We start from the raw sequence: 23,796 nt of genomic DNA, 5'->3' as shown, positions 1-23,796 counted from the left end.
CTGTCTATAACCCACTTATACTGAGCACAGTTGCATGTGGCTGAAGTTGACCCAAGTTAACATTAGGTGAGTGGCAGGGCACAGCAGTCTCCTGGCCATCAAATACCAATCAAAGTCAATTACCAAATTGGGTCTTTGGCCAAACCATTAAAATACTCAACTTTCTACAGATTTACTTTAAAAGATACATAATGTTGCTTTATGATGTCAAAAGTCTTACACACAAAAGTATCACAAAAGTATTTAAATGTTTTCTTTGCAAACTGTTAAGGCCTAAACACAGCTCTCCGCGTGAAATCGATTTCAGATTTTTTCTCTCTCTCCTAGAACTGATATCATGAGTCACTCGTGGATATAACTTTTTTGATGTTGCATCACCAGGGACTGCATATGGCACCCAGTATCCCTGCCCTGCAGGCACCTACAGCATCCAAATGGGGAACAGACACAGAGAAGACTGTCTGATTTGTCCTGAAGGCTCATTCTGTCAACAGGGAACCTCCAAGCCGTCACCCTGCCCACCGTAAGCCGTAATTGTGTGCTGAATGTCAGAGAGAAGATGTGAGGATGATGATATGGAGGAGGATGCATGGGAAGAATGTGCCATAAAGAATGAAATGAAGTATAAAGCTGATGTGATAGGTATGATTTAGTATAGTCACTCTGTCCTGTCTTCCAGCTCCACATTTCGCCGCCTGAAAGGAGGTCGAAGGCTGGAGGACTGCTCTGCCTGCCCTGCCGGCTATTTCTGTCCCCACTCAGCCTCTGTCAACCCCAGAGTGTGTGGAGCTGGCAGCTACTCTGTAAGGCCCCATCTATAACACAGTCCACTGTGACTGGTCAACTGACTGAACCAGTGGAAACCAGAGCTGGTGTACACGTCTCGTCCTTCTGATTGTCCTATTTTTAGATTAGCATTCTCAGCCCACAGTGATATCGTATTACATTACTCACCATGTATGTACATCTGTAAATGTCAGCAAAATGAGTTGCTAAACTCAAAATTTCGTAATAGTTCATCTCTTGCTCTCAATATGGAAGCAATACCAGCGCTCCTGCAGCATCTTGCAAGTTCGATCCTCCTCTCCCTCGAGTTTTCAGAGTGTATTTTGCGCTGTCCCTCCCCCATACTGGTTGATATCTTTAACTTAAACTCCCTGAATCTTCCTTCACGTTATCTGGTGTGTAGGACGAGGGCTCTTTGGAGTGTTCTCCATGCCTGCAGGGCCACTACTGCAGCAACGAGACCACGAGCGAGGAAGCCATGTTGAGTGTCATGGTGTGCCCCCCAGGCTTTCTCTGCTCTCAGGGTTTGGCCAGAGACCCCCAGCGCTCAGCCACTCTCTGTCCTCGCGGCTTCTACTGCCCTGGAGGAGGCATTGTGAGTCGAAACAATATCCACCGCGAAGGAAGAATTTGTTTTCTTGCATGTTTTGCAAATGTCCAAAGCACTTTTGTTTCATTTAACATCCTTTAAATGTTATTTCCCTCACAGGATCCCAACCCCATTCCTTGTCCCAATGGTACCTACAGTGAGATTCCTGGACTGCGTGAGGCCGGCGAGTGTGTCCAGTGTCCTGAAGGGAAGTACTGTTACTCCCAGCAGCCTCAGGAGCAGCCTATTACCAACCCTGTGAGATTCAGAATAAATTAGATATATAGCATTTAATATGAAAAAAAAAATATTCAAGTGTTTATTTTTTTTTGTGTCCCAAATACGTTTTGACATATGTTTGAATAGTGAGCACCATCTGACTGTATGCGTATGCTGTGATATCACAGACAGGAGTGTGTCCTCATGGGCACTATTGCCCCGTAGGGACTGGCTACCCCTACACATACCCCTGTCAGGCTGGCCAGTACAGGAACAATACACTTGGACATAGTGGAGAGGTGTGTGTATTATGTCCACCCAGGCATTACTGCGACAGCCTGGGGACTCAGATGCCATCAGTCTGCCCTCAGGTGTGAACATCCAGTGTTTCTAATAAACTGTGTTAACACATGGATGACAGTGTAACAGTATAGACAAGAAATCTCTTGTCTTGTCACTCTTTTGTCAGGGCTTTTACTGTCCAGAAGGCACTTCTACTCCCGAGCCGTGTCCTGAAGGCACCTACAGTTCACGCTGGGCTCTCAGTGCTAGGTCTGAGTGCTCCCCCTGTGGCGGAGGCCAGTACTGCGCCGGTGTGGGACTCTCAGAGCCCTCTGGAAGCTGCAGAGAGCGCTTCTACTGTCGTGAGGGAGCCAAGTCTGCAGTATGAAAATGCTATTTTTAATAATTTACTAAATAGAGCTTGCTAGTCATGAATTCCTTATTCTTTTCTTGATGTGTTTAACCCTGATTAACTTACATAAAATAGTTACTAGTCCTCCTGGGGTCCACAAGCAAAATTCAGGGAAATAATTAACGACATCTTCTCTAAATAATGAAGTCAAGTAAATGTCAGTACAGCATTAATCCTCTGAACTCCAAACAGGTTCCTGATGTTTTTTGCTCTCATCACATTTGTACTCTCTATGAACTCATTTTTCAGAGCAATTTATTTTTATATATAATAATATATTCCAATGAAAGCAGCACAGTCATGATTAGAAGGAGGGGAGACTACTTTTTGGCAATTTAACACAGATAAAAATGCCATAAATCAACTAAACAAATGAAAAACATTAATATGTTGATCATTTATTCGACAGAACTAAAAGAGACCCTACGATTCAAACGTGCAACATTTTTCATATAAGGCAGAAAACACATCGGTATTCTACATAAATAAAACAACATTTCAGTTAATGTTACCGTGAATCCCCACACACACATACCGTTTTTTATAACGTCTCTTATTCCCACTCCAGCATCCACACATGGATAACAACAGGCATACTGAAAGTCACACGCACACACTCATATATACACACACGCACACACTCATGTATACACACACGCACACACTCATGTACACACACACGCACACACTCATATATACACACATACACACACGCACACACTCATGTACACACACACACACACACACACACACACACACACACACACACACACACACACACACACACACACACACACACACACAACACAACTACCAAAAGAGAAAAGAAATGCTTTTCAAAGAAAATACAGTTTGAGCAGATCTCAGGTCAGCCGACAGTTCAGAGAACCGCTCATTATAGTGAATAAAAACACCATCACCGCTCTTAGTTTTTAATAGTTGGAACATCCAGGAGACACAATTAATGACTGACTGAAGAGCTACTGCAAAAAAAGATTAGAGGAACTTTCTATGTCGTTCACCCTTCTTGACCTTCAGTCTACTGATGAAATTCATATTATGAAACATTACTTTCCTCCGATCACATTCCACTACTCCAGGAATTACATTTACATCCCTACTCACCACCTTTTGGTAAATCTTTACGTGCCTGTGCTGTAACTATTTCCAGACCCCTGCAGATGGGCCGACAGGAGGTCTATGTCCTGCAGGAAGTTACTGTCCTCTAGCTTCGTCCTCTCCCTTCCCGTGTCCCCCCGGCGCCTTCAGCAACAGCACCGGCCTCAGCAGACCTGAGGAGTGTGTCAGCTGTCCGCCAGGGTAATGCCACTCTTCTTACTATTCACATCACTATCAGCCTATTTATTCGAAAGGGCCGTGTGAAAATAGAAATCTGTTTTCTTTGTGTCAAGATTTTTCTCTCCCTGTCAGTTTTTATTGTTTAGGTTCCAACAACACCTCACCCTCGGGCCCTTGTTCTCCTGGTTTCTACTGTACCGGTGGCTCTGCTTCGCCTGTTCAGAATGAAGCACCGGAGGGTTATTATACCTCAGAGGGGGCATCTAGGGCAGAACCATGTCCTCTGGGCACTTTTCAGCCGGTAAGAAATAATCCTCACAGAATACCAAATGCCGTTCTACTGAAACTGTGCAGTTGAAAATAAATAATGAAAGAAAACCTGCTCCATGTGAGTCCCTTGTCTCTACTCTGAATCCTCACAGCGACGAGGTGCACAGTCATGTGTCGAGTGTCAGGGAGGAAGAGTGTGTAACCAGACAGGCTTATCCCAGCCACCGCTGTGTCCCACAGGACACTACTGTCCTCCAGGGTCCTCTGTTGCTCGACCCTGTCCTCCAGTCAGTACTGTATCTGTGTGTGGCGTGGTGTTGTGACTGTCCGTCCAGCTGCTTGTCCTTGTTCTTCAGCCTTGTTCTGAGCTGTAGTCCGCCATGTTAGCTGTGTCTCCTGGTTTTACACTTAGGGTTCACAAAATGCATTTACCCTGATTCAAATGTACATAATTACTGTGGTCAAATTTGATCATCTTATTATTCAGGGCTCATACTCTGACCAGCCGGGCGGCGACACTGCGCAGCACTGTCGGCCATGCGAGGCTGGTTGGTTCTGCAGCAGGGCAGGCCTCTCTGCCCCTCAGGGTCTCTGTAACCCGGGACACTACTGCACCTCTGGAGCCTCCACTGCCTCTCCAGTAAGATGAAATGAATAATAATGATCATGATTATTGAATATGATTATTATTATGCTAACTTCAGTTGTTATCTCTTCAACACAATACAGATGACCATAAAGTCAGATATTCATGTTCTGCTGTCAGTATTGGCTGATTTTTGAATGAAAGAGAAACAAGTATACAGAATTTGATTCTTCTCTGGTTGATTTCATATTATTGTTCTTAAATATTTGTTGAAATGAATTTTTTGCTCACTCGATAGCTATGTTTCACATCCGATGATGTAGCAGGAATGCAGGCTTCTGTGGCCTCCATATGTGCCATGTTGAAGTATTTCATTTGCTTTGTTGCCTTTTGTTGATTAACTGGCTTTTTCCTCAGGTGAGGCAATCCTGGATTTTGTGAGCATATCACAGCATTAAAGATGTAGAAATATCCTGTGTTTTTCAAGTGGAATGTTTCAGCTTTCGAAGTTTAAAGCTTTGTAGTTGATTTGATGGCAGCCATTAATTTCCCACACACTGTGACTGCTGAAGTGTTTGTCATCGGATATGAATATGGATTTAGATATTCAGTTCAAGTTTGCGTCGCTTAAAAAAATAATTATATTTCAGAGATGCTTGTTGGATATGCTGCTGGTAGTGCGTGGGAAATGAATGACAGCAACAAACTGCCAACACTTTAAACTTTTAAACTTCTAACTATAGCTGAGAGCCAAGATTATCAAAGTTTTTAAATTTTCTGTTGATTACACCGACATTCCCCGCAGGTGTCCGTGCCCTCTGGCGGTGTGTGCTCTGCAGGATACGTCTGTCCACGTGGGACCAAGTATCCACAGCAGCATCCCTGCCCTGTGGGAACCTGGAGCAGCATTGTGGGAGCTCAAAACCTGTCCTCCTGCTGGCCCTGCCCTCCAGGACACTACTGCAACAGTACTGGACTCAGAAAGCCCACGGGAATCTGTGAGACAGGTGTGGGAGTGAATTATCTGGAGGAAGGGTGGACTTTTTAAACTGGCACTGACCCTCCAAATGATTATTTTATGGGTTGTGTAGATGTTTGTTTGCTATTTTGTTGCTTAGTTTTAATCACTGATGTCAAATAAATGATTTTTCACACAAAAAGTGATTCAAACAAAAAGCATCATTACATTTGTGTTTTGATTCTATAAATGTCATATCTGCTGATTTTTAGGGTATTACTGTTCAGGAGGGGCCACGTCTTCAGTGCCCTCAGATGGAGTGACGGGGGACATTTGTCCAGTTGGACACTATTGTCCCATGGGCTCAAATTCTCCTGTAGTCTGCCCTGATGGGACGTACTCAAACACTACAGGTATGGACAATTCATTCCGTGGAACGGCGTTAGATATCGAATATCACGATCAGAAAGATAAAATGTAGGCTTAACCTCACTATCTCCACCTTCCTATGTTGGATGAAGGGGCGGAGGCGTGCGATGACTGCCCCACAGGGACATACTGTCTGTCAGGAGAGGGTGTCCAGCTCTGTCCAGCAGGACACTACTGTCTCGGTGGTGGAGTTGAGGGTATCCTGCCCTGCCCTCCCGGCACTTATAGCCCTCAGTTTGGCCTCAGCCAAGTGGAGCAGTGCCTCATTTGTCCAGCAGGTGAGAGTGTTGCCACATGGTTGTCTTCACTGCTCTGCATGACACTGCAAATGCTTTTATAATATATTAGGTAGTAGTGTTGGAAGTGTTCAATTTGAGTGTTTTATGTAAAATTTTGTTCTTCATTTATTAGCTAGGGGATGAAATAATTACTTCCACACGTTATTTTTTACTGTGGTGGTGTTTTCAATTCTCCACGCTGTGCTGCACAGGGTTCTTCTGCGAGGACTGGGGTCTGTTTGAACCCACTGGGCCCTGTCAAGCTGGTTACTACTGCATAGCAGGTACACATGCAGGAAAAAAAACATTTATCAAACTTCTCCTGGATAAAGCTTTGCTGCTGAACTGAACAACCAGTCTTATCTTAAATATGCACATTCTTCAAGGTGTAAACTTTCAGAACCCAGATGGAAACTTCAGCACGGGAGTGGGAGGAGCATGTCCACAGGGGAGGTTCTGTCCCGAGGGCACCAGTCTCCCGCTGCCCTGTCCTCCAGGAACCTACTCTGACAGGTTGGACACCTCAGATATTACACAAACCTATTTCTTTGAAGTTAACCCTGTTGTTTAACTATGTATGTGACGTGTGTGGGTGTAGTCTCTATCTGACAGATGCCTTTGGCTGCAGTCCGTGTCCAGCGGGTCAGTTCTGTGGCACCGCGGGTCTCACGCGTCCGTCTGGACTGTGTCAGGCAGGGTTTTATTGTCCAGGGGGAGACACAACAGCCACAGGTAGAACAGCAACATATTGAATTGTGCTCGTTAGATAGTGGCAAAGTGACTTCATCCATTACTCCATTGTTTCTGCAGGATAAATCTGGTCTAGCCACATCAATGCGTTGATCTTATCAGTGATTAACAACGGATGTAGCTCATACATGAAAAGTGAGAGTGTAGAGTCGGGGTAATATATAATGTGTGAGTAGAATTCTTATGAATAAGCTCCAGATAGAGGAGGAACAGATGCTGATAAATGCAGCAAATCTGAATGTGTGAGGGTGTTTTGTTGAATGGTTGATTGCCGACTTAATCAGGGTTGATCACTGGATTCATCACACTGAGGGTTTCACAGTCACAATCTCACTAATTTACCACGTCTAATTGGGTTTTTCCTCTCCAGGCTCAGAAGGAGGTCTTTGCCCACCAGCTCATTACTGCCCTGATGGGAGTGCGAGCCCAGTGCCCTGTCCGGCTGGGACCTACACCAATCTCACTGGGCAGTCGGTGTGCTCCCGGTGCCCTGCTGGCTACTACTGTGCAGAGAAGACTGGCAACTTCACCAAGTACCCCTGTCCACCTGGATTCTACTGCCCTGATGGTATCCAAAAACCTTTCGTGGTTGTGTTTCTTCATGAATTTATTGAAAGACGTACATGCTACAAATTCTACAAATACTGAAATCTGATTGTGTTATGCACCTAGGTACAAGGCATGCCACTCAGTTTCCCTGTCCTCGTGGATACTACAACCCTGAGCCTATGACTCAGAGTCTGGACAGCTGCTTGCCTTGTCCTCCAGGACACTACTGTGAGAAGGAGAGGCTGACCAAAGTGTCTGGAAAATGCAAGGCTGGTCGGTAACAGTGTCTTTGTTTATTTCTACCAAAGATACAATCACAGCAATAGTTTCTCAGTGTCAGGACTTTGTCCTCTGCACCAGCCTGTTTGTCTCCTGGGGCTGACAATCCAGTCCAAAGCAGTGTGGAAGACTTCATGGTCAGGAACAAAGAGTGCACATTAAGCATGAAGCGCCACAACTCTGCACCAGCCACATCAGTCATTACTTTAGTTCTCCTCCTCACTTTCACTCTCGCACTTCAGCACCAACAGCAGCGTTTAGATAATTCCCTGTGCATAATTCATGTATGTGCAAATGCGCAGAACAGCTTGGCTCCATATGCCACCACATAATACCCACAAGTTTCATGCAGATATTTAAAAAAGTAGCTAGCTAGTTTGTTGGAGGTTTTCTTTTTTTTTTTCTTCTCACCAATGACTCATCTCTCTCACCTTGCTCTGTATTGCTGCTCTGTTCGTGTGAGAAGTCATCATGTGATGTCTGCAGCGATGCCTCTCTGTGTCAGCAGCAGCAGAGTGTTTGTGTATGACAGAAATAGACAGCAGTCAAAACATCAACGCATCACTTTCATTGGCTCTCACTCTGTCTCCTGCTGTGTTTGTTTCCTCTCAGGTTGGTTCTGTGTGTCAGCAGCATGGAACTCGCAGCCTTTTGACCTGGACAATTACACAAATGCCAACTGTCTGTGTCCAGCTACCTCCACAGGGGGGCGCTGTCAGGTGGGCTTTTATTGCCCCTTAGGTAGCCAGGAGCCCCTGCCTTGTCCACCCGGAGCCTTCTGTAACATCTCAGGTATTTTGACATTGCTTATCAATACACATTGTCCACTAATTCACAGTTTAAACACCACACGTCTAATATTTCCAGGTAACAAGGACAATTATTAAACGTGATTTTTTTACAGTTTCACCTACAAAATGGATTGTTTGGAACATAAGGGAAGATAGATTAGAGTTTTAGAATGTGTTTTTTTTTGTAATTTTTACTTCCAAATGTTTCATTTTATGTTGAAGTTATTATGCTGATAATAGCCTATAATATAATGGAAACATCATGCTGTCTGACCTCCTTATTATCAGCTTAGTACACTATTAATGTCACCACGTTACCATTTTCAAACTATTACTATTACTACTATTACTACTATTATTAAGTGTTACCACATAATTACTGAACTGTGATGAAAAATTATGCAGTGGAAATTGTAGTGACCAGGAAGTAGATGTGAAACACAGCCAGTCAAATGTGAAATTAAAGGAAAAAGACAAGGACAGGAAGTGGAAAGCAACATGTGACACATGAGGATATAATCTACAAAATAAAACATGAAACAACTAAACCACAAACCATGACACTTTTTCTGGAAAAATGAGATTTCAGTCCCAAGGCAATATATCTGTAATATTTTGGGGCCAAATCAATCAAATAATATTGACAAATAGCAAACAACAAATACTACTTATATTCTTTCATAGGTTTGGCTCTGCCGATGGGTCCCTGCTCCCCTGGGTATTACTGTGTTGGAGGAGCTGATAATGCCAGACCAACAGATGGAGAAACTGGCAGCATCTGTCCACCTGGGACATACTGTGGTAAGCCCTGATTTACCACCTTGGAACAAGTGTATCGATAACTTGCCAACAAAGTTTTTAAGCCTCTTAATAGTTGAATACTAAAGTTCCTGCTAGAGGTGGACAGAGATAATTTATAATCAAGTTTAATAGGAAAAAATATTCATTTATTCATAATATCACAACCATACATTAGTTTTTGGTGTGCAATGAAACAGTTAATCCACCAGTCGTAACATATCTCACTTTATATTCAGCACAAGTTGTTTTTAAAGCAAGAAGTCTTTAGCCTTAACATTTGGGGTCTTCTCAAGATTCACTGGTGTCTTCTCTGTGCCAAGAGACATGCAAATTAGATAACCTGTAGAGTCTAAAGCTGTGACTCAGGTTGACCAGACACCTTGAATCACTCATGGGTATGAGTGTGAGTCATCTTGTTTCTATTTGTGTTGACCTGCGTAGGGTGTCTCCACACTTTTCTCCCCAAAGTATGCTGGTGTAAGTCTTCATGCCCTACAGCTCAGAATAGGACTGTGTACGTAAATGCACTGAAAGTTTAGGTGAATGAATGACTACTCAAAGTGTTTCTCTCCACAGTTGAGGGCTCAGGAGAGCCAGAGTTGTGTCCAGCTGGTACTTTCTCCCCCGTGCCAGGTCTGACCAGCGAGGCTGGCTGTCAGCCCTGCACCGCTGGGTTTTACTGCAGAGGAGCAGGACTCAGGGCTCCAACTGGACCCTGCAGCCAGGGTCAGTCCGTACACTGTGTTAGATTCTTTGCTCTGCTCCAACCTTATTTCCATTCTTTCACACGGTACCGTGTCTCTTGTCACCTTGATAGGCTATTGGTGCCCTCCTGGTCAGACTGTGGCTACAGCTCTGCCATGCCCTTTAGGACACTTCTGCTCACAGGGCAGTGCATCTCCTGAGCCCTGCCCATCAGGGACCTATCAGGACAGAGAGAAACAGGCAGCCTGTTCTGTCTGTGAAGCAGGTGGGAGCCTCTCAGCAGAAGCATATATTTATTTTCCTTTTTGAAAACATCTTATTTAGCCTTGTGCCATTTCTGTTCTGCTGAACAGGCTGTAATGAAAGCAGCTCTCAATAAATCCTTGTTCACATGTACACGTTCCATTTACGATAAAGCACTTTGCAAGTTGAAATAAAATGTGTTGAAATATATGTTCTTCTTCTTTCAAGGTTACTACTGTGATATGAGACTAGCCAATGCCTCGTTGCTGAGGCCTTGCCCTAAAGGTCACTACTGCCCTGCAGGTACAGCTCTGCCCAACCAACACCCCTGCCCAAAAGGCTCCTTCAACCCGAGACAACACGCACACAGCCTAACTGACTGCATGCAGTGTCCTGCTGGACAATACTGTCCTTCTGTAGGACTGTCAGAGCCAACAGGTGAGATCTTCTCTTCTCTTCTCTTCTCTTCTCTTCTCTTCTCTTCTCTTCTCTTCTCTTCTCTTCTCTCTCTTTTCTTCTTCCAATTCTGAAAGCCACCCCCTGATTAGGTATACAAGTATCTAACCCTGACCAGACCCATGACATTTACAGATAAAGTTACCCTTATAGATACTTATCTATATATACATATATGAGGACTCTATCAGATGTTTCAAGAAACAAGAAACTTTGTTTACCTATGTTGTCAGTACTCACTTAACTGTGAGATAAGTTATTTCAGGAGATTTTGTTTCAGCCTCCCTTGTGACTGTTTTGCATATTTAAGTTTTACCCAAATTGCAAATGAACATTCTTCTAGCTAGACTCTGCTGCGGAAAACTTTAAATTTACTGTTTTTGCCTACCTTTTTGAGAAACCAGTCTCAGACATCTTGAAAGCTAATTCGGGTGATCTAGTTGTTAAAGGCAAAGTAATTAACACATGTATTTGGGGACTTGTTTTAACCCATAAGAACCCACGGTGACACCAGTGTAACAAACATTTTGAATACACCAGTCTCTTCCTTAAAAAGCTTTATGTCTGACTTTAACTCATTAAGTCCCTAAGTGACATATACTAAACATCCTGGTATGATGACCATGTGACAGTCATGTGACTCTGACAGGAAGTGGCCTCTCCAAAATACTGGAATGGCCTGTGTGGAAATTTCAAGAAAGCATCTAATTTCAAAAAGCTGATTTTTAACACTACAGGTAATTTCAAACACATTTAACAGTTCCAATGCTTTGATAACATGTCCTATATCACATTCAACCTTGTCTGACCATATTTGTTGAAGAAAGTAATATCAAACCAGTTACGGAAATATCGCTGTGACATATATGTCACATTGGGCTTTTAGCCTTAAAATACGACTGAAAATGTGATGTGACCTATTTGTCACAATAACAAAAAACGGTAATAATTAATTTAGCTGTAACAGTTATATTAAGTTGAAATATGTTCTACTGGTCAATTAAAAGTGTACAGAACAAATAGAAATATAAAAAATAAAATGTAAAAGTATTTGGTTTGTATTACAGAACACTTTTTGCAAATCTGTACATAATGCTCACAAAATTTTACTATCCTATGCTGATACCATAAAAATATAAATGTTTTATTCTTGTTCTTCTGTATTCTTTCATTTCTATTTAATTTGTAGTATGCAAAAGAACAAGCACTACACTCTTCAGGATGCACTTGAGGCCATCTTGGGAGATGAGAGTGAGTTTGAGGGATGTGACAATAGCTCAGATGAAGACCCTGATGACCCTCTTTACAATCCCAATAGCCAAGACAGGGAGAGTGACGAGTCAAGTGAGTGTGGTGATTCAGACAGTAGTGAATCAAGTACATCAGATGATGTACCACAACCAAATGTGAATTCAGGGCAGCAAAATCAGCAAAAACAAGGAACTGTCCAAGGGAAAAAACAATATCCTTGGAGGAAGAAACCTTTTGAAACCCCTGAGTGCACATTTAAAGGACCACATGTCACACCTCCAGACAATCTTCTTAGTCCTCTGGAGTACTTCAGAAAGTTCATAACACCAGAAATGCTTGAATTACTCAAGGAACAAACAAATTTGTATAGTGTACAAAAATCTGCAAACCACAACAATGTTAACACCACTGTAAAAGAACTGGAAATAATGATTGGCCTTTACCTGCGCATGGGTCTTTGCCAACTGACAGGAAATCGTGCATACTGGGAAAATGACACAAGGTGTCCAATGGTGGCTGACATCATGTCACGTAATCGTTTTCAGAACCTACTGGCACTGACCAAGTTGCACATTGGCCTGTGAAATGTGACAAGCGTGGCCGCTGCAAACTCTGCAAAATCAATGCAACCACCACTCTCTGTGAGAAATGTGATGTGCGTCTTTGCTTCACTGAGGAACGAAACTGTTTCAAGTCTTCCCATCTGGCTTAGGCTAAAAGGCTAAAGATACTAAACAGACGAAAGAACTGAGAAAATGTTTCAGACATGGTGCTGATGATACAGGGGTTCTATTTTTTTGCACAATTTATGTTTTTAGGCCTGTTGTTCTGTTCTCCATACAAGGGGTAGCATGTTGTGAATGCCTCCAAATAGGCAGTGTTATTTATTTTGATGCAGTTGGCATATTTTGTGATGCAAAGCAAAACTGAAGAAGAATTTTATGTTAAACCTTGCTGAAACCTTGCTGTTAAAGTCACAGCTTTGATATATGTTGTGGAAATGCAAATAAAAAGGCAATTTTATGTTAACAAGCAGTAAAAACTGTCAGGTTTACTTATTTTCAGATAAGGAATATGTTTACCACTAACGCCCAATGTAACATATATGTAACAACACAGATCTTTGGTATTAAAAAGTGTTATTCTGAAAAAAACATCAGAAATGTTTTCTATGTTGTCCACTTGGTCTGTGGTATATCCCACATAATTTTCCTTTAAGGAAAAATGGGTCTGGGTTCTTATGGGTTAAAATGAAAAAAAACAAAAAAAAAAAAAAAAAACTAAACAAACAATTGGGATCTCACGACTTCCAGTGACTTGGATTACACCAGACAAGCTGTTATCTTTACTGTTTGACGATGATGTGTTGTGATATTCCTCCATCCACAGGACCATGCCATGCTGGTTACTGGTGCAGAGAGGGAGCATCCTCTCCCAGCCCACTGGATGGACTCTCAGGCTCCCTGTGTCCTCCCGGTCAATACTGCCCCTCAGGTTACTGTCCTGTCCTTATGTAATAATCAATCTACCACCAGCAGCTGCTTCAGTGCTGCTATGCTGTTGATACCTGAAATCTGTCAAGTGGCAGGGGTCCACGTTTTCAAAATAATGGTTTTCGTAAGCCCGGTGCTGATGTAGCTTGTTTTACAGGCTAATGCAACCAAATTTATTCAGCGTGAGGCTATTAACATTCTACCATATTATGTTCAAGGGCTAAGATGTTTTATTCATACTAATTACCATTTGGTGGCCTCCAGGAAGTTCTGACAACATTTATCTTGTAACTTTTGTTACCACTTTCTTCAAATTAATTTGTACACTTGTTCTGTCTGACTTGGGGCGCTGACCCGTGCTTTAGAAAAGCTGCTTCAGGGTAAACTCTGCCTCGTCCTGAGCTGCTCAATGCTGCAAGCAGGAATCGGAGCTTTCACTGATTTTGTTGCACTAACATTCTGCTGCACAGTGTGTACAACATTGTCACAGCATATTACATTGCCAAACCTAAAAACTACATTTTTCTTGTGGAATTATTTTTTTTAGTTTAATACATACTCGTATTTACATGCTGTGTCATCTTAACAGGCACCACAGCTCCTGTGGCCTGCCCTGAAGGAAGCTGGTCAAACAGCTCAGGCCTTCGTGCCCAGGGCGACTGTAAACCCTGTCTGGGAGGATTTTACTGCGAATCTGCTGGCCTCACTAAACCCACAGGACCCTGCAGAAGGGGGTAATCCAGACTCCCAGGAAACAAATATTATGTGTTATTATTTAAACTCACAAATAAGTGCTTACCAGCTCTGTTTTAAAGTTGTGTTATTGTTTTTTATGCAGATATTACTGTGTGGAGGGAGCCGTCACACCCACTCCTACTGATGGAATTACAGGGGGACCATGTCCTGAGGGTTCCTACTGCTCAGAGGGAACTGTTCAACCTCTGCCCTGTGATCCAGGGACATATGTCGCTGTGACACACGCTACTCAGTGCGAACCCTGTGTGCCAGGCTGGTACTGTGTGTCCGGCTCTCTGTACTTGTGTCCTGCAGGTCTGTGGTTTACTATTTTGTGTACCCTTAAAAACTGGTTGGAAATTGAATTTGCTTTTGTGTGCTAATTTTATGAATCTATCAAGTAACAGAAACAAACTCATCCTTCATATTCATGCATCTCCTTGTGTTCTTGCTCTGTGTCCTCCAGGCTTCTACTGCCCTGAAGGAACTGGATTTGACGTGAAGGGCTGTCCAGAGGGAACTTACAGTCCTGACCCCGGCTACTGGTCTGTCTCTCAGTGCAGGCAGTGTGACGGCGGCCATTACTGCTCTTCCAGAAATGGCACAGCTGTCACTGGACCATGTCAGGAAGGATATTACTGCGCACTTGGAAACACCTCTCCGCGACCTCTCTCGCAGGCTGCAGGTAAACAATCCTCTTCACCAGATGTGTGCTTCACGGTCACACGTGCAACAAGGTCGGAGCCTACCACACTGTTTCCTGCTAACGTGAGAGAATTGAATTGTTTGCTGTAAGATCATCTGTTGAAATGTGGAAGTATTTCTATTTTGAGATGGTTGACAAACGGCAGCTGTTCTCTGTGTGGCTCATCAGGAGAGGGAGGGCCGTGTCCTGCTGGTCATTACTGCCCCGAGGCCACCGTCCATCCTCTGCCCTGTCCACGTGGGACATTCTCCAACAGGACCACATTAGTCTCCCAGGTTGCTTTGACTCAACACCACACTCATAAGTCTTCTTGACAATGATTGAGCGAGAAGTCATTCCCCTCAAAATGAAGCCAGGATGGACTTTTTTTTTGCCCTGTTAATTGTCAACAATGAAGATGAGATAAAAAAAAAAAAACTGTCATCAACTACATTTTCTGTATTTCTCTGCATAAGATGTTTGTGATATGTAGCACATGACATCAATAATAATATAAATATAGGTACAGATAAAGTGCCATATATGTTCATTCAGATCGCAGAAACAGCCAGTGGTGTATCTGGCTAAATAAATCAGTTACTAGCAGGAATTCTATCCGTCTATCACTGTCAATGTGATAGACGTCATGTCATGGTTTTATATTTTCTTTATCTCTTTTTACCATTTATCTGTTATTTATTTATTTATTTATTTATTTATTTATTTATTTATTTATTTATTTATTTATTTATGTATTTATTTATTTTCTTTCAAAGTCTGATCTAAATGGTTTTCTCCTCTGTGTTTATGACTTGACAAATGGGGAGAAAGAGTTTTGCCAAGATAACCTTCCAAGTTCCTTGAATATTTTTATTTAAAAAAAGAAAAGATTGTCCTGGCATAACCTTTTAACTAACTATTCTCAAGTCCTTAACACAGGAGAGAAAACCTTTTCCATCTAAATTTACCACCCCCAAAAAGTCCTGTCTTGCCACTCTGGATCTCCAGACAGCATCGCATAAATGTCTATCACATTCTACTTTGAAAACAAGGATATGGTCAGCAGTCCTGCGACACAGTAACTTGCAACGTTTTCTATCTCTTTCATTGTGACAGCCAATCAATATCTAATCCCCAATCAATATTTCAGCGTGTGCACACCCTCTTTTTTTCTTTCCATTTTCTTACTGTCTCCTTCTCTCTCTGTCTTCCTCTCTGCCTTTTCCTTTTTCTCTCTTTGTCTCTTTCATTTCCCCTCTCAGGAGGATTGCCAGCCTTGTCTCCCTGGCTACTATTGTGATGCTGTGGGGCTCTCTGCGCCATCAGGTGAATGCTGGGAAGGTTTCTTCTGTCTGGAAGGTGCAGATCGTCCTGACCCTCCTTTGAGGGACAGACGGGGTGGACCATGCCCAAAAGGTGATCAGATCCCTGAGAATTTAGACATCTGCCTCCGGATTTGTTATTTTTTTTTGTAGTCGTGGTTGCCCAGTGGGAGCACCTGACCCTGACCCCTTACCCAAATATCTTTTTAGAAAACTTGACTAAAACCTTTTAGGCATTTCTCCCGAAAAATATTTTGTTAAAGAGGTAGCAGCAGCACATATGCTTGTAATGATCATGGAAGTATGGGAATTTTACAGGGGCACTAGCAGCAGTACATCTCTATGATCCTCTTGCACTTCAGCAACGACACCTTGCTGTGTGTCACTTTGATCATGATTGTAACACTGTTATGAAGTAGATAGGCAACAATATGTAGTTTAGAGACTATTATAAATCAAAGACAAAACTGACAGGAGGCGGGACTTGGAGAAAAAAGGCCTATTTATTGTTAGATAAAGATCAATGAGTCAAAACTGCTCTGCCCCTGCACTCTCTCTGATACTACAGGATGAAGAGGGGGATGTCAGATCAACAAGAGGGATGCACTTTTTTTGTTTAACCTTGTCAAAAATAAATGCATGAAACAGTCAAAAGAAAAACATACTTTTGGAATGTGAAATGGCAGCAAAAAGCAATACCTTGCGTGGCATTGTAGGGAAATCAAAAGAAAATGTGCATTTTGAAGTACATAATGAGGTTTCAAGTGTACATAATCTCAGAGCCAGCTTAGCGAACAGGTAAACAAACCAATCTTTCAAGTTAATAAGGCTAAACATAAGCAGCTGCTCTGCTGACACTGGAAACTGAAACCCCGTTCACTGTGGATTGCGCATGTGAGTGTGTGTGTTTGAGCGTATGCGAGCCTGACTGTGTGTCTCTTTCATGATTCTTGTTTTTACACAACCAGGTTATTACTGCTCTGAGGGCTCTGTGGCTCCTCAGCAGTGCCCCTTGGGAACCATCAGCACAGAAGACGGCCAAGCCAGCTGCAGCGCCTGTCCCCAGGGGTAAGCTCTCTTATCAGCCACACGCAGTCATTCTGCGTCGTAAAACACATCCACTTCTTCTTACACGAGTATGAAAGATTATGAAAGAACTGTACACGTACAAACAGTGTTTCCTTTTGATGTGTACATGCTTAAGTCATTTTTCCCTCACATATACACATACAGACACAAGTGCATTCATGCCACTTTGATGAAAAGGATTCCTTCATTTGTTTTGTCTGGATAGTTTTTATTGTCCTGGCAGACACAATGGCTCTCTGTCGAGAAGCTACGAATGTCCACTGGGTCATTACTGCCCGTCCGGGACCTGGTCCAAACACCAGTACCCGTGTCCAGCTGGATCCATCAACCCCAACACTCGTATGGCAAAACTCCAGGACTGCTTGCCCTGCCCTCCAGGTCAAACATCATGCATCATTTACTGCGAATGATCATGAGTTGCTCTAAGGTTAAGTAGTTGAGTCGGGGTTGAGGCAGGCCCTGAAAGTAAAGTAGCTAAATTAATTAGATAACGTCTGTGTCTCACCTGGGACTTCAAGAGTATACGGTTTCTTGTCTGACTTTATTTGTTTCGCAGGGTCATTCAGGGTAACGTTCCAATCCGCTGAGTTTCACAACCAATTTCTTCTATCGAACCAGGCTCCTTCTGTGCGTCCCCTGGGAAGAGTATTGCATCAGGCCAGTGTGGCGGTGGGTACTACTGCCTCTCTGGGGCCCGGTCACCCACACCGGAGGATGGAGGGGCAACAGGTGACAGATGCCCTGAAGGTCATTACTGTCCCCGGGGCTCCTCAGCTCCACTGCCGTGTCCCATAGGACATTATAGCAACGAAACCAGAAACAGTCATCTCTCCGACTGCAAGCCTTGTCCTCCAGGTTGGAACTAATTAAGCACCTTTAAATTACATTAATTATGTGTCTTTTTATCTGACAGAAGATAAATCTTTTCATTACATAACTGAATTTATTGGCAGATAATCCCTCAGCACAATGCCTGTGTCTGTTTAACAGCGTTCCCTTTGTTTTTGCAGGTCTCCTGTGTGTCACCAGAGGGCTCTCTTTCCCTTCTCATATCTGTCCAGCTGGCTCTTACTGTCCAGGCAGAGAAAACAACAGCCAGCAGGCCTCTGTACCCTGCTCACCTGGAAACATGTGCCCATCTGGATCGGAGAGACAGGTACCCTGTTCACCAGGCACCTACCAGGATTTACCTGGACAGGTGAGGAAGAGACTCAGGGTTTCGATTTGACCCATGGCTCTTTGCTGCATGTCACCACCCCCTCCCCTCGCTCATCCCATCTCCTGTCACTCTTCATCTGTTCTATCAAATTCAGTTATGAAAAGCCAAACAAAGCCACACACACAGACACCAATTAGTTTAGTTTATTAGGTTCCTATTAGCTTTCGAATTGTAACCTTCAGTAGTTCTATAGTCTTATGTATGTATATGGCGTCTGTAAAAGGTGGGGTTTTAATGTATCTGTGTTGTTTTCACATTATACAGTAAAGGGAAGTTATGGCTCTCCTTCTGTTCTAGCATCTTTCACCAACATCTGTATGCCTTGTATATACAGTTTGTAGTTTAGCTGTCATAATCTCCAACACAAGCACCTAAAGTGTCCATGTCTGATGATATTACTGAACATCTGTAGCCTACTCATAAATTTGCATTTGTACTGTGCATAATTTCCCCTTCCACAGGCAGAGTGTGTTAAATGTCCAGCAGGATTTTACTGTGCTGGCTCAGTGGATGCTGACACTGGCCATGTGTCTGGGACTCACACTCCCATGCTGTGTCCTAAAGGACACTATTGCCCACCAGGTAGGATACAATACTGCAGCGACTCGAACACGTTCATGACTGTTAACAGACATCATGTTAGCAGATGTAAATACATGTGCAACATACAGTAAGTGATGCTCCAGGCTCAGTCAGATTGATTCGTTATAATACTGTGAGTAATAGTGTTCGTGTTGTGAGCACTCCTGAACAAGAGGCCATAACAGTAAATGGCTTTCTAATTATGCAAATGGCCATTATAGCACATCATCAAGATAAGGATTGTCCTCACGAACTGCTCTGTGATGTTTAGTCCTGGACCATCTGTAGATTTTATGCGCTATTTATCTACAGGAACGCAGTCTGGTGTAGCATTCCCATGCCCAGCTGGTGCCTTCGGCAGGCAGATGGGGTTGTCCAATAAGTCAGGCTGTGAGCTCTGCCCTCCGGGGAGATATTGCAGTTCCCCTGGACTGGCTGCTCCCACCGGGGTCTGCTCTCCTGGGTAAACACAGGCGGACCGAACACATACTTCACCATGCTCACTGATAGACTGTGAAAGATATGACACCCTGTGTCTGTTTAATTCTGTCTCCCTTGTCTATAATTAAACCTCCCTCATGCTCTGTCTCTGCCTCTGTCTTTGTCATCTATCACTTTCTACATCCCTCCCATCGTCGCTGTCCTCATCATCTCTCTGCTCCTAGTTACCTCTGTATCCATGGTTCTGCTTCTGCCCAGCCAGAGGAAGGCCCAACAGGAGGCCGCTGCTCTGCTGGGTCCTACTGCCCCCAGGGTACCAGCTATATGGTTCCCTGCCCTGCAGGCACCTTCAGCTCCATAGAAGGTGACCTGTAATAATTACACAGAAACACTGTTGGTGACATTTGGACGTAATGGGCTCACTTAAATTATGTTATTGGCAGGGTTAAGTGCACATTGTTTTTTTTTTTTTCCCTTTATTCACTAAAGCGAGACATAACAAGTGAGACAAGCCAAGATACAACTAGGAACAATATGAAGCATGACAGGATAAGCAGAAAATAATCATTGAATACAGAAAAAGGCAGACATCAAAAAACAGGAAAACATACTGGGATGTTGGCGCTAAATATTAGAGAAATATTGTGGCAGTTGGTGTGTGTGTGTGTGTGTGTGTGTGTGTGTGTGTGTGTGTGTGTGTGTGTGTGTGTGTGTGTGTGAGGATAATAAGGGGGAGTAGTTTATTGGCACCTGGAAAGGGAATATGGAAAAAAAAGTAAGATAGATTACAGAAAGTCTGAAAAAATGCAACAATCAATAAATACATAGATAAATGATTAGTAAATAAGTATTAATTTAGTAATTAATAATACCACGTTGAATTTTTTTGGCAGGGAAACTCAACCTGAAGAAGGGTTATTTCACTTGACTCTAATAAATGCCATATTGTTTGTTCTGCTCTTCCAGCGGCAGTTTCTGTAGAAGTATGTCAGCCCTGTTTGCCCGGCCATTACTGTGCTGAGGTTGGCCTTTCCTCCCCATCGGGGCCATGCAACCCAGGCTTCTACTGCACGGAGGGATCCAGAACGGCCACACCATGGGGTAACACCACAGGTAACAGACTGATTCTTATTGCCCTTTACACAGTGATAATACATGCATGGCATCTCGCACAACGGCGAATTTTAGAAAGGGTAAAATTGCGCAGGGTAATCTGCAGAAGCCTTAGAAATACTGTGTGTGCGCACCACTTCCTCTCAATGCTCTCCTGTTTTTTTCACGGCCTTTGACTCCACAGTGCTGCAGAGGTCTCCACAGAACATTTATCAGTTCTCATTGCAGCATTTTTCTCCCAGGGATGGCACTGCATGGCTTTGGCCTTTTGGTTCACTCACTAAACTAACGAGTAGTGACATCCAATGAAGGTCTATTGTCTCAGTTGCAGGAGATACCACATCTCCATCCCCACATCCTGCAGATTCAACCCTGGGTCAGGTCCACAGTGATGTGTGTCCTACAGGCCACTACTGTCCTGAAGGGAGTGCAAAGCCAAGCCCCTGTCCTCCAGGTAGAAAATCAACACACTCTGAGGGAAGTGATAATTATTTATGTTATCATGAACATGTTGCTAAACAGAAATCTATAAGTCCCTTTTTACTTCCTTGAATGAGCTACAGTGTGTCTCTGACCTCTTTTTATTACACTGCCACCAAAGGTAGAGTCACAGAGCCCCCAGTGGTGCAGTATAATGACTTAATGTACCCAGAACTTTAGAGGAGGTTGTAAAACTTAATGGGAGTCCAATAAAACTGTCATAATGGTCGGCTAGCTACTTAACCAAGTGAGTAAATGATTCAATCTATAGTAGGCATAGCTGACACTGTTATAGCATGCAGTTTCTTTTCCTGTGTGTGTGTGTGAGCGAGAGATAAAAAGAAGAAGACTCAATGTTATCTTTTTCTCACACAATTTGTCTGCACCATGTAGGTACTTTCTTGGGGAGGTCTGCAGCTGAGTCTGAGGCCGACTGTGAAGCTTGTTACCCGGGTTCTTACTGCCCCTCATGGGGTCAGACCTCTGTCGACCTCCTCTGTCCCCCGGGGTGGTTCTGTCCGCCGGGATCAGTGTCTGGACATCAGCCAGGTACAGCACACATCATCAGGGGTCAGCTCAGGCTTAACCACGGTAGTCTTTGCACTTCATCATTTTCTTCTTTTAACGCGATGTCTTATCATGTCAGACATTGTAAGTCTGATATCAAAACAGTTGTGCTCACATGATGAGATGGGTTCACAAGATCAAGCTTAATCTTGATTCAGTCACTGTAGAAGGTAATACCGTAGTGCAAGTTGACATATGATGTTGCACATTTATTCTTAAAGAGGATGGCAAAAATAGATATAAAATACATTTTAAAGTTGCTATTTGAAAGTGTTCACATCTAATTGATCTAAAATGTATGTTTGTCGAGTTGGAGTCCAAGATTCGCTGTTGTGCAGATATCAGAGATGCTAACAAAGCAACACGCTACATAAAATAAGCTCGGCAGAAACGTCAGCAACATCAGACCATTCTGTTCGGTCCCTGGTCTTTGTTGAAAACCATGTATATCTAAATCATCAACTTTTCAGGAACTAAGAAAATGATGTCTGTGGCGAAGCATTCCCTGATAAGTTAATTACTTTTTTATATATTCATTTAGCTTAAGAAATCACTTGATTTTCTTTATCAAAGTTCATCTAGAAGTCTAAAAATGATCACAATGAGCACTGGAGATTTGTGGTTTTCATTGGGCTTCTACAATGTCCTTTTTTATTTGGTCAATTTCAACTTGTCACTTCTCTTCCTCCTTGTTGATAGAGTTCATTTGAAATATGTAATCAAAACTTAACTTAGATTGAACACATTTGATGATGCTGCAGTTTAACCACCAACACGTAAAGCTTTGACCCTACACTCTAACAGTGATTTTGACTCTTATATGCTACTTCAAAGGTAGCCTGCAGAGTTTTTAACCACTGTTAGTGCTGTGGAGCAATGACTTTATTAGGCCTGTTTGTTTGTTACTATGCATGTGCACAATGTTGCACTACAAATTCTTGCCACTGCCTCCCAATCTACAGATTAGGACAACGCACCAGCAATTTGCCAACAGAGGCAGTGAGGAAGAATGGTGCAATCAAGTAGATATGGATGTAAACAATGCAAGTTTATCTTTTTTTTTTACCAGACATTGGCTATGCAAATGTTTTGTTATGAGAGAAATACATTCATCACATTTGTTGGCAACACTGAATAAAATATTACCATCAACTCCATGCTTGACACCTTTTAAATCTCTTCAGTGGAGAGTTTGCAGGATTTTTGTCTGCTCCATTGATATACAAACCATACTCTTCATGTATCAGGGAGGGGATTTTATGCCTCATATGAGCTTTCCTCCGCCCCTTATATTAGATGAGCGCTTCTCTGAAAGACATCACCGTCACCTCTTCGCCTTTGATCCAGGAGACGCTTTGCTAATTTGAGCATTAAATGGCCCAGAACCCATAAAGAGTCTCCGGCTTGTCGCTGTCGGATCACGGCACCTGCTGCGTAGCCTCCTTTCTCTTCTCCTTACCTCCCAAAGGATTTCCATGCAGGATGAGTGCCGCTCAGAATCACGCTCTTCTTCGTCGCGTTGTTTCCATGGCACCACACACAGCAGCCATGCTTCCTCTCGTGGATAATTGTCGCATCAATAAAATGACATGTCACATTAGTGTTCTACGCACATTACTCTTGCTCCTGTTGTTAACAAGAAGGCACCACATGATGGTCTGAACTTTATCTGGCCGTGTCACAGGACATCTGTGCCCACCTGGCCATGCGTGCCCACATGGTAGTGCTGAGCCGGCCATCTGTATCCGCGGCACTTTTCAATCTTCATCCGGGCATTCCACTTGCAACACCTGCCCACCAGGTAATTAAACAAAAACACTGGTGCACTCACATGTACTCACTGAGGAAACAAAGGTGATTAAAGCTTATTCTGAAATGTGACACACTACCTTACCCAGGTTTCTACTGCATGGAGGGTTCATCTGTGCCATCCCCGTGTCCAGCTGGCAGCATCAGCATTTCATCCGGCAGGACGTCCCTGACCGACTGCTCCCCCTGCCCCTCCGGCTCCTTCTGTAATAGCAGTGCACTGACTGAGCCGTCTGGACCCTGCAGCCCAGGTCTGACCGTCTAGCATCAACATGGGAAATGATGACTGTGTCTTGATCCACAAGAGTGTCTTTTCCGCTACTGAATA

General features: G+C 43.2%; 1 protein-coding gene across 10 annotated transcripts in view; it reads left to right on the top strand.

Annotated features, from left to right (window-relative positions):
• Nucleotides 1–23,796, top strand: part of LOC119004899 — a 62,815-nt gene that overhangs the window by 8,600 nt on the left and 30,419 nt on the right. For 8 of the 10 annotated variants that reach the window (XR_005070346.1, XR_005070347.1, XM_037072233.1 and 5 more), the window contains exons 14-54: nucleotides 382–523; nucleotides 680–803; nucleotides 1,190–1,381; nucleotides 1,496–1,633; nucleotides 1,783–1,965; nucleotides 2,064–2,258; nucleotides 3,460–3,608; nucleotides 3,720–3,888; nucleotides 4,010–4,144; nucleotides 4,345–4,497; nucleotides 5,249–5,450; nucleotides 5,674–5,814; nucleotides 5,923–6,108; nucleotides 6,321–6,392; nucleotides 6,495–6,621; nucleotides 6,707–6,840; nucleotides 7,229–7,426; nucleotides 7,531–7,680; nucleotides 8,299–8,478; nucleotides 9,162–9,278; nucleotides 9,855–10,004; nucleotides 10,096–10,248; nucleotides 10,455–10,664; nucleotides 13,323–13,427; nucleotides 14,016–14,160; nucleotides 14,265–14,476; nucleotides 14,628–14,846; nucleotides 15,036–15,142; nucleotides 16,109–16,262; nucleotides 17,137–17,236; nucleotides 17,463–17,635; nucleotides 17,876–18,112; nucleotides 18,268–18,455; nucleotides 18,938–19,058; nucleotides 19,371–19,521; nucleotides 19,724–19,863; nucleotides 20,466–20,612; nucleotides 20,938–21,066; nucleotides 21,486–21,641; nucleotides 23,344–23,460; nucleotides 23,558–23,719. Coding sequence is in view for 8 of the 10 variants with exons in the window: in XM_037072233.1 (XP_036928128.1) it covers nucleotides 382–523; nucleotides 680–803; nucleotides 1,190–1,381; nucleotides 1,496–1,633; nucleotides 1,783–1,965; nucleotides 2,064–2,258; nucleotides 3,460–3,608; nucleotides 3,720–3,888; nucleotides 4,010–4,144; nucleotides 4,345–4,497; nucleotides 5,249–5,450; nucleotides 5,674–5,814; nucleotides 5,923–6,108; nucleotides 6,321–6,392; nucleotides 6,495–6,621; nucleotides 6,707–6,840; nucleotides 7,229–7,426; nucleotides 7,531–7,680; nucleotides 8,299–8,478; nucleotides 9,162–9,278; nucleotides 9,855–10,004; nucleotides 10,096–10,248; nucleotides 10,455–10,664; nucleotides 13,323–13,427; nucleotides 14,016–14,160; nucleotides 14,265–14,476; nucleotides 14,628–14,846; nucleotides 15,036–15,142; nucleotides 16,109–16,262; nucleotides 17,137–17,236; nucleotides 17,463–17,635; nucleotides 17,876–18,112; nucleotides 18,268–18,455; nucleotides 18,938–19,058; nucleotides 19,371–19,521; nucleotides 19,724–19,863; nucleotides 20,466–20,612; nucleotides 20,938–21,066; nucleotides 21,486–21,641; nucleotides 23,344–23,460; nucleotides 23,558–23,719 (6,363 nt within the window). In the remaining 2 variants the exon portion in view is untranslated. The remainder of the gene's footprint in view (nucleotides 1–381; nucleotides 524–679; nucleotides 804–1,189; nucleotides 1,382–1,495; nucleotides 1,634–1,782; nucleotides 1,966–2,063; nucleotides 2,259–3,459; nucleotides 3,609–3,719; nucleotides 3,889–4,009; nucleotides 4,145–4,344; nucleotides 4,498–5,248; nucleotides 5,451–5,673; nucleotides 5,815–5,922; nucleotides 6,109–6,320; nucleotides 6,393–6,494; nucleotides 6,622–6,706; nucleotides 6,841–7,228; nucleotides 7,427–7,530; nucleotides 7,681–8,298; nucleotides 8,479–9,161; nucleotides 9,279–9,854; nucleotides 10,005–10,095; nucleotides 10,249–10,454; nucleotides 10,665–13,322; nucleotides 13,428–14,015; nucleotides 14,161–14,264; nucleotides 14,477–14,627; nucleotides 14,847–15,035; nucleotides 15,143–16,108; nucleotides 16,263–17,136; nucleotides 17,237–17,462; nucleotides 17,636–17,875; nucleotides 18,113–18,267; nucleotides 18,456–18,937; nucleotides 19,059–19,370; nucleotides 19,522–19,723; nucleotides 19,864–20,465; nucleotides 20,613–20,937; nucleotides 21,067–21,485; nucleotides 21,642–23,343; nucleotides 23,461–23,557; nucleotides 23,720–23,796) is intronic. The other 2 variants (XM_037072250.1, XM_037072245.1) reach the window with 2 other exon arrangements.

This window comes from Acanthopagrus latus, chromosome 2 (genome assembly GCF_904848185.1).
Source record: "Acanthopagrus latus isolate v.2019 chromosome 2, fAcaLat1.1, whole genome shotgun sequence".
In the NCBI taxonomy this organism is placed as follows: domain Eukaryota; kingdom Metazoa; phylum Chordata; class Actinopteri; order Spariformes; family Sparidae; genus Acanthopagrus; species Acanthopagrus latus.
Note: the sequence above shows the minus strand (reverse complement) of the source record. Positions and strands in the feature narration are given on the sequence as shown.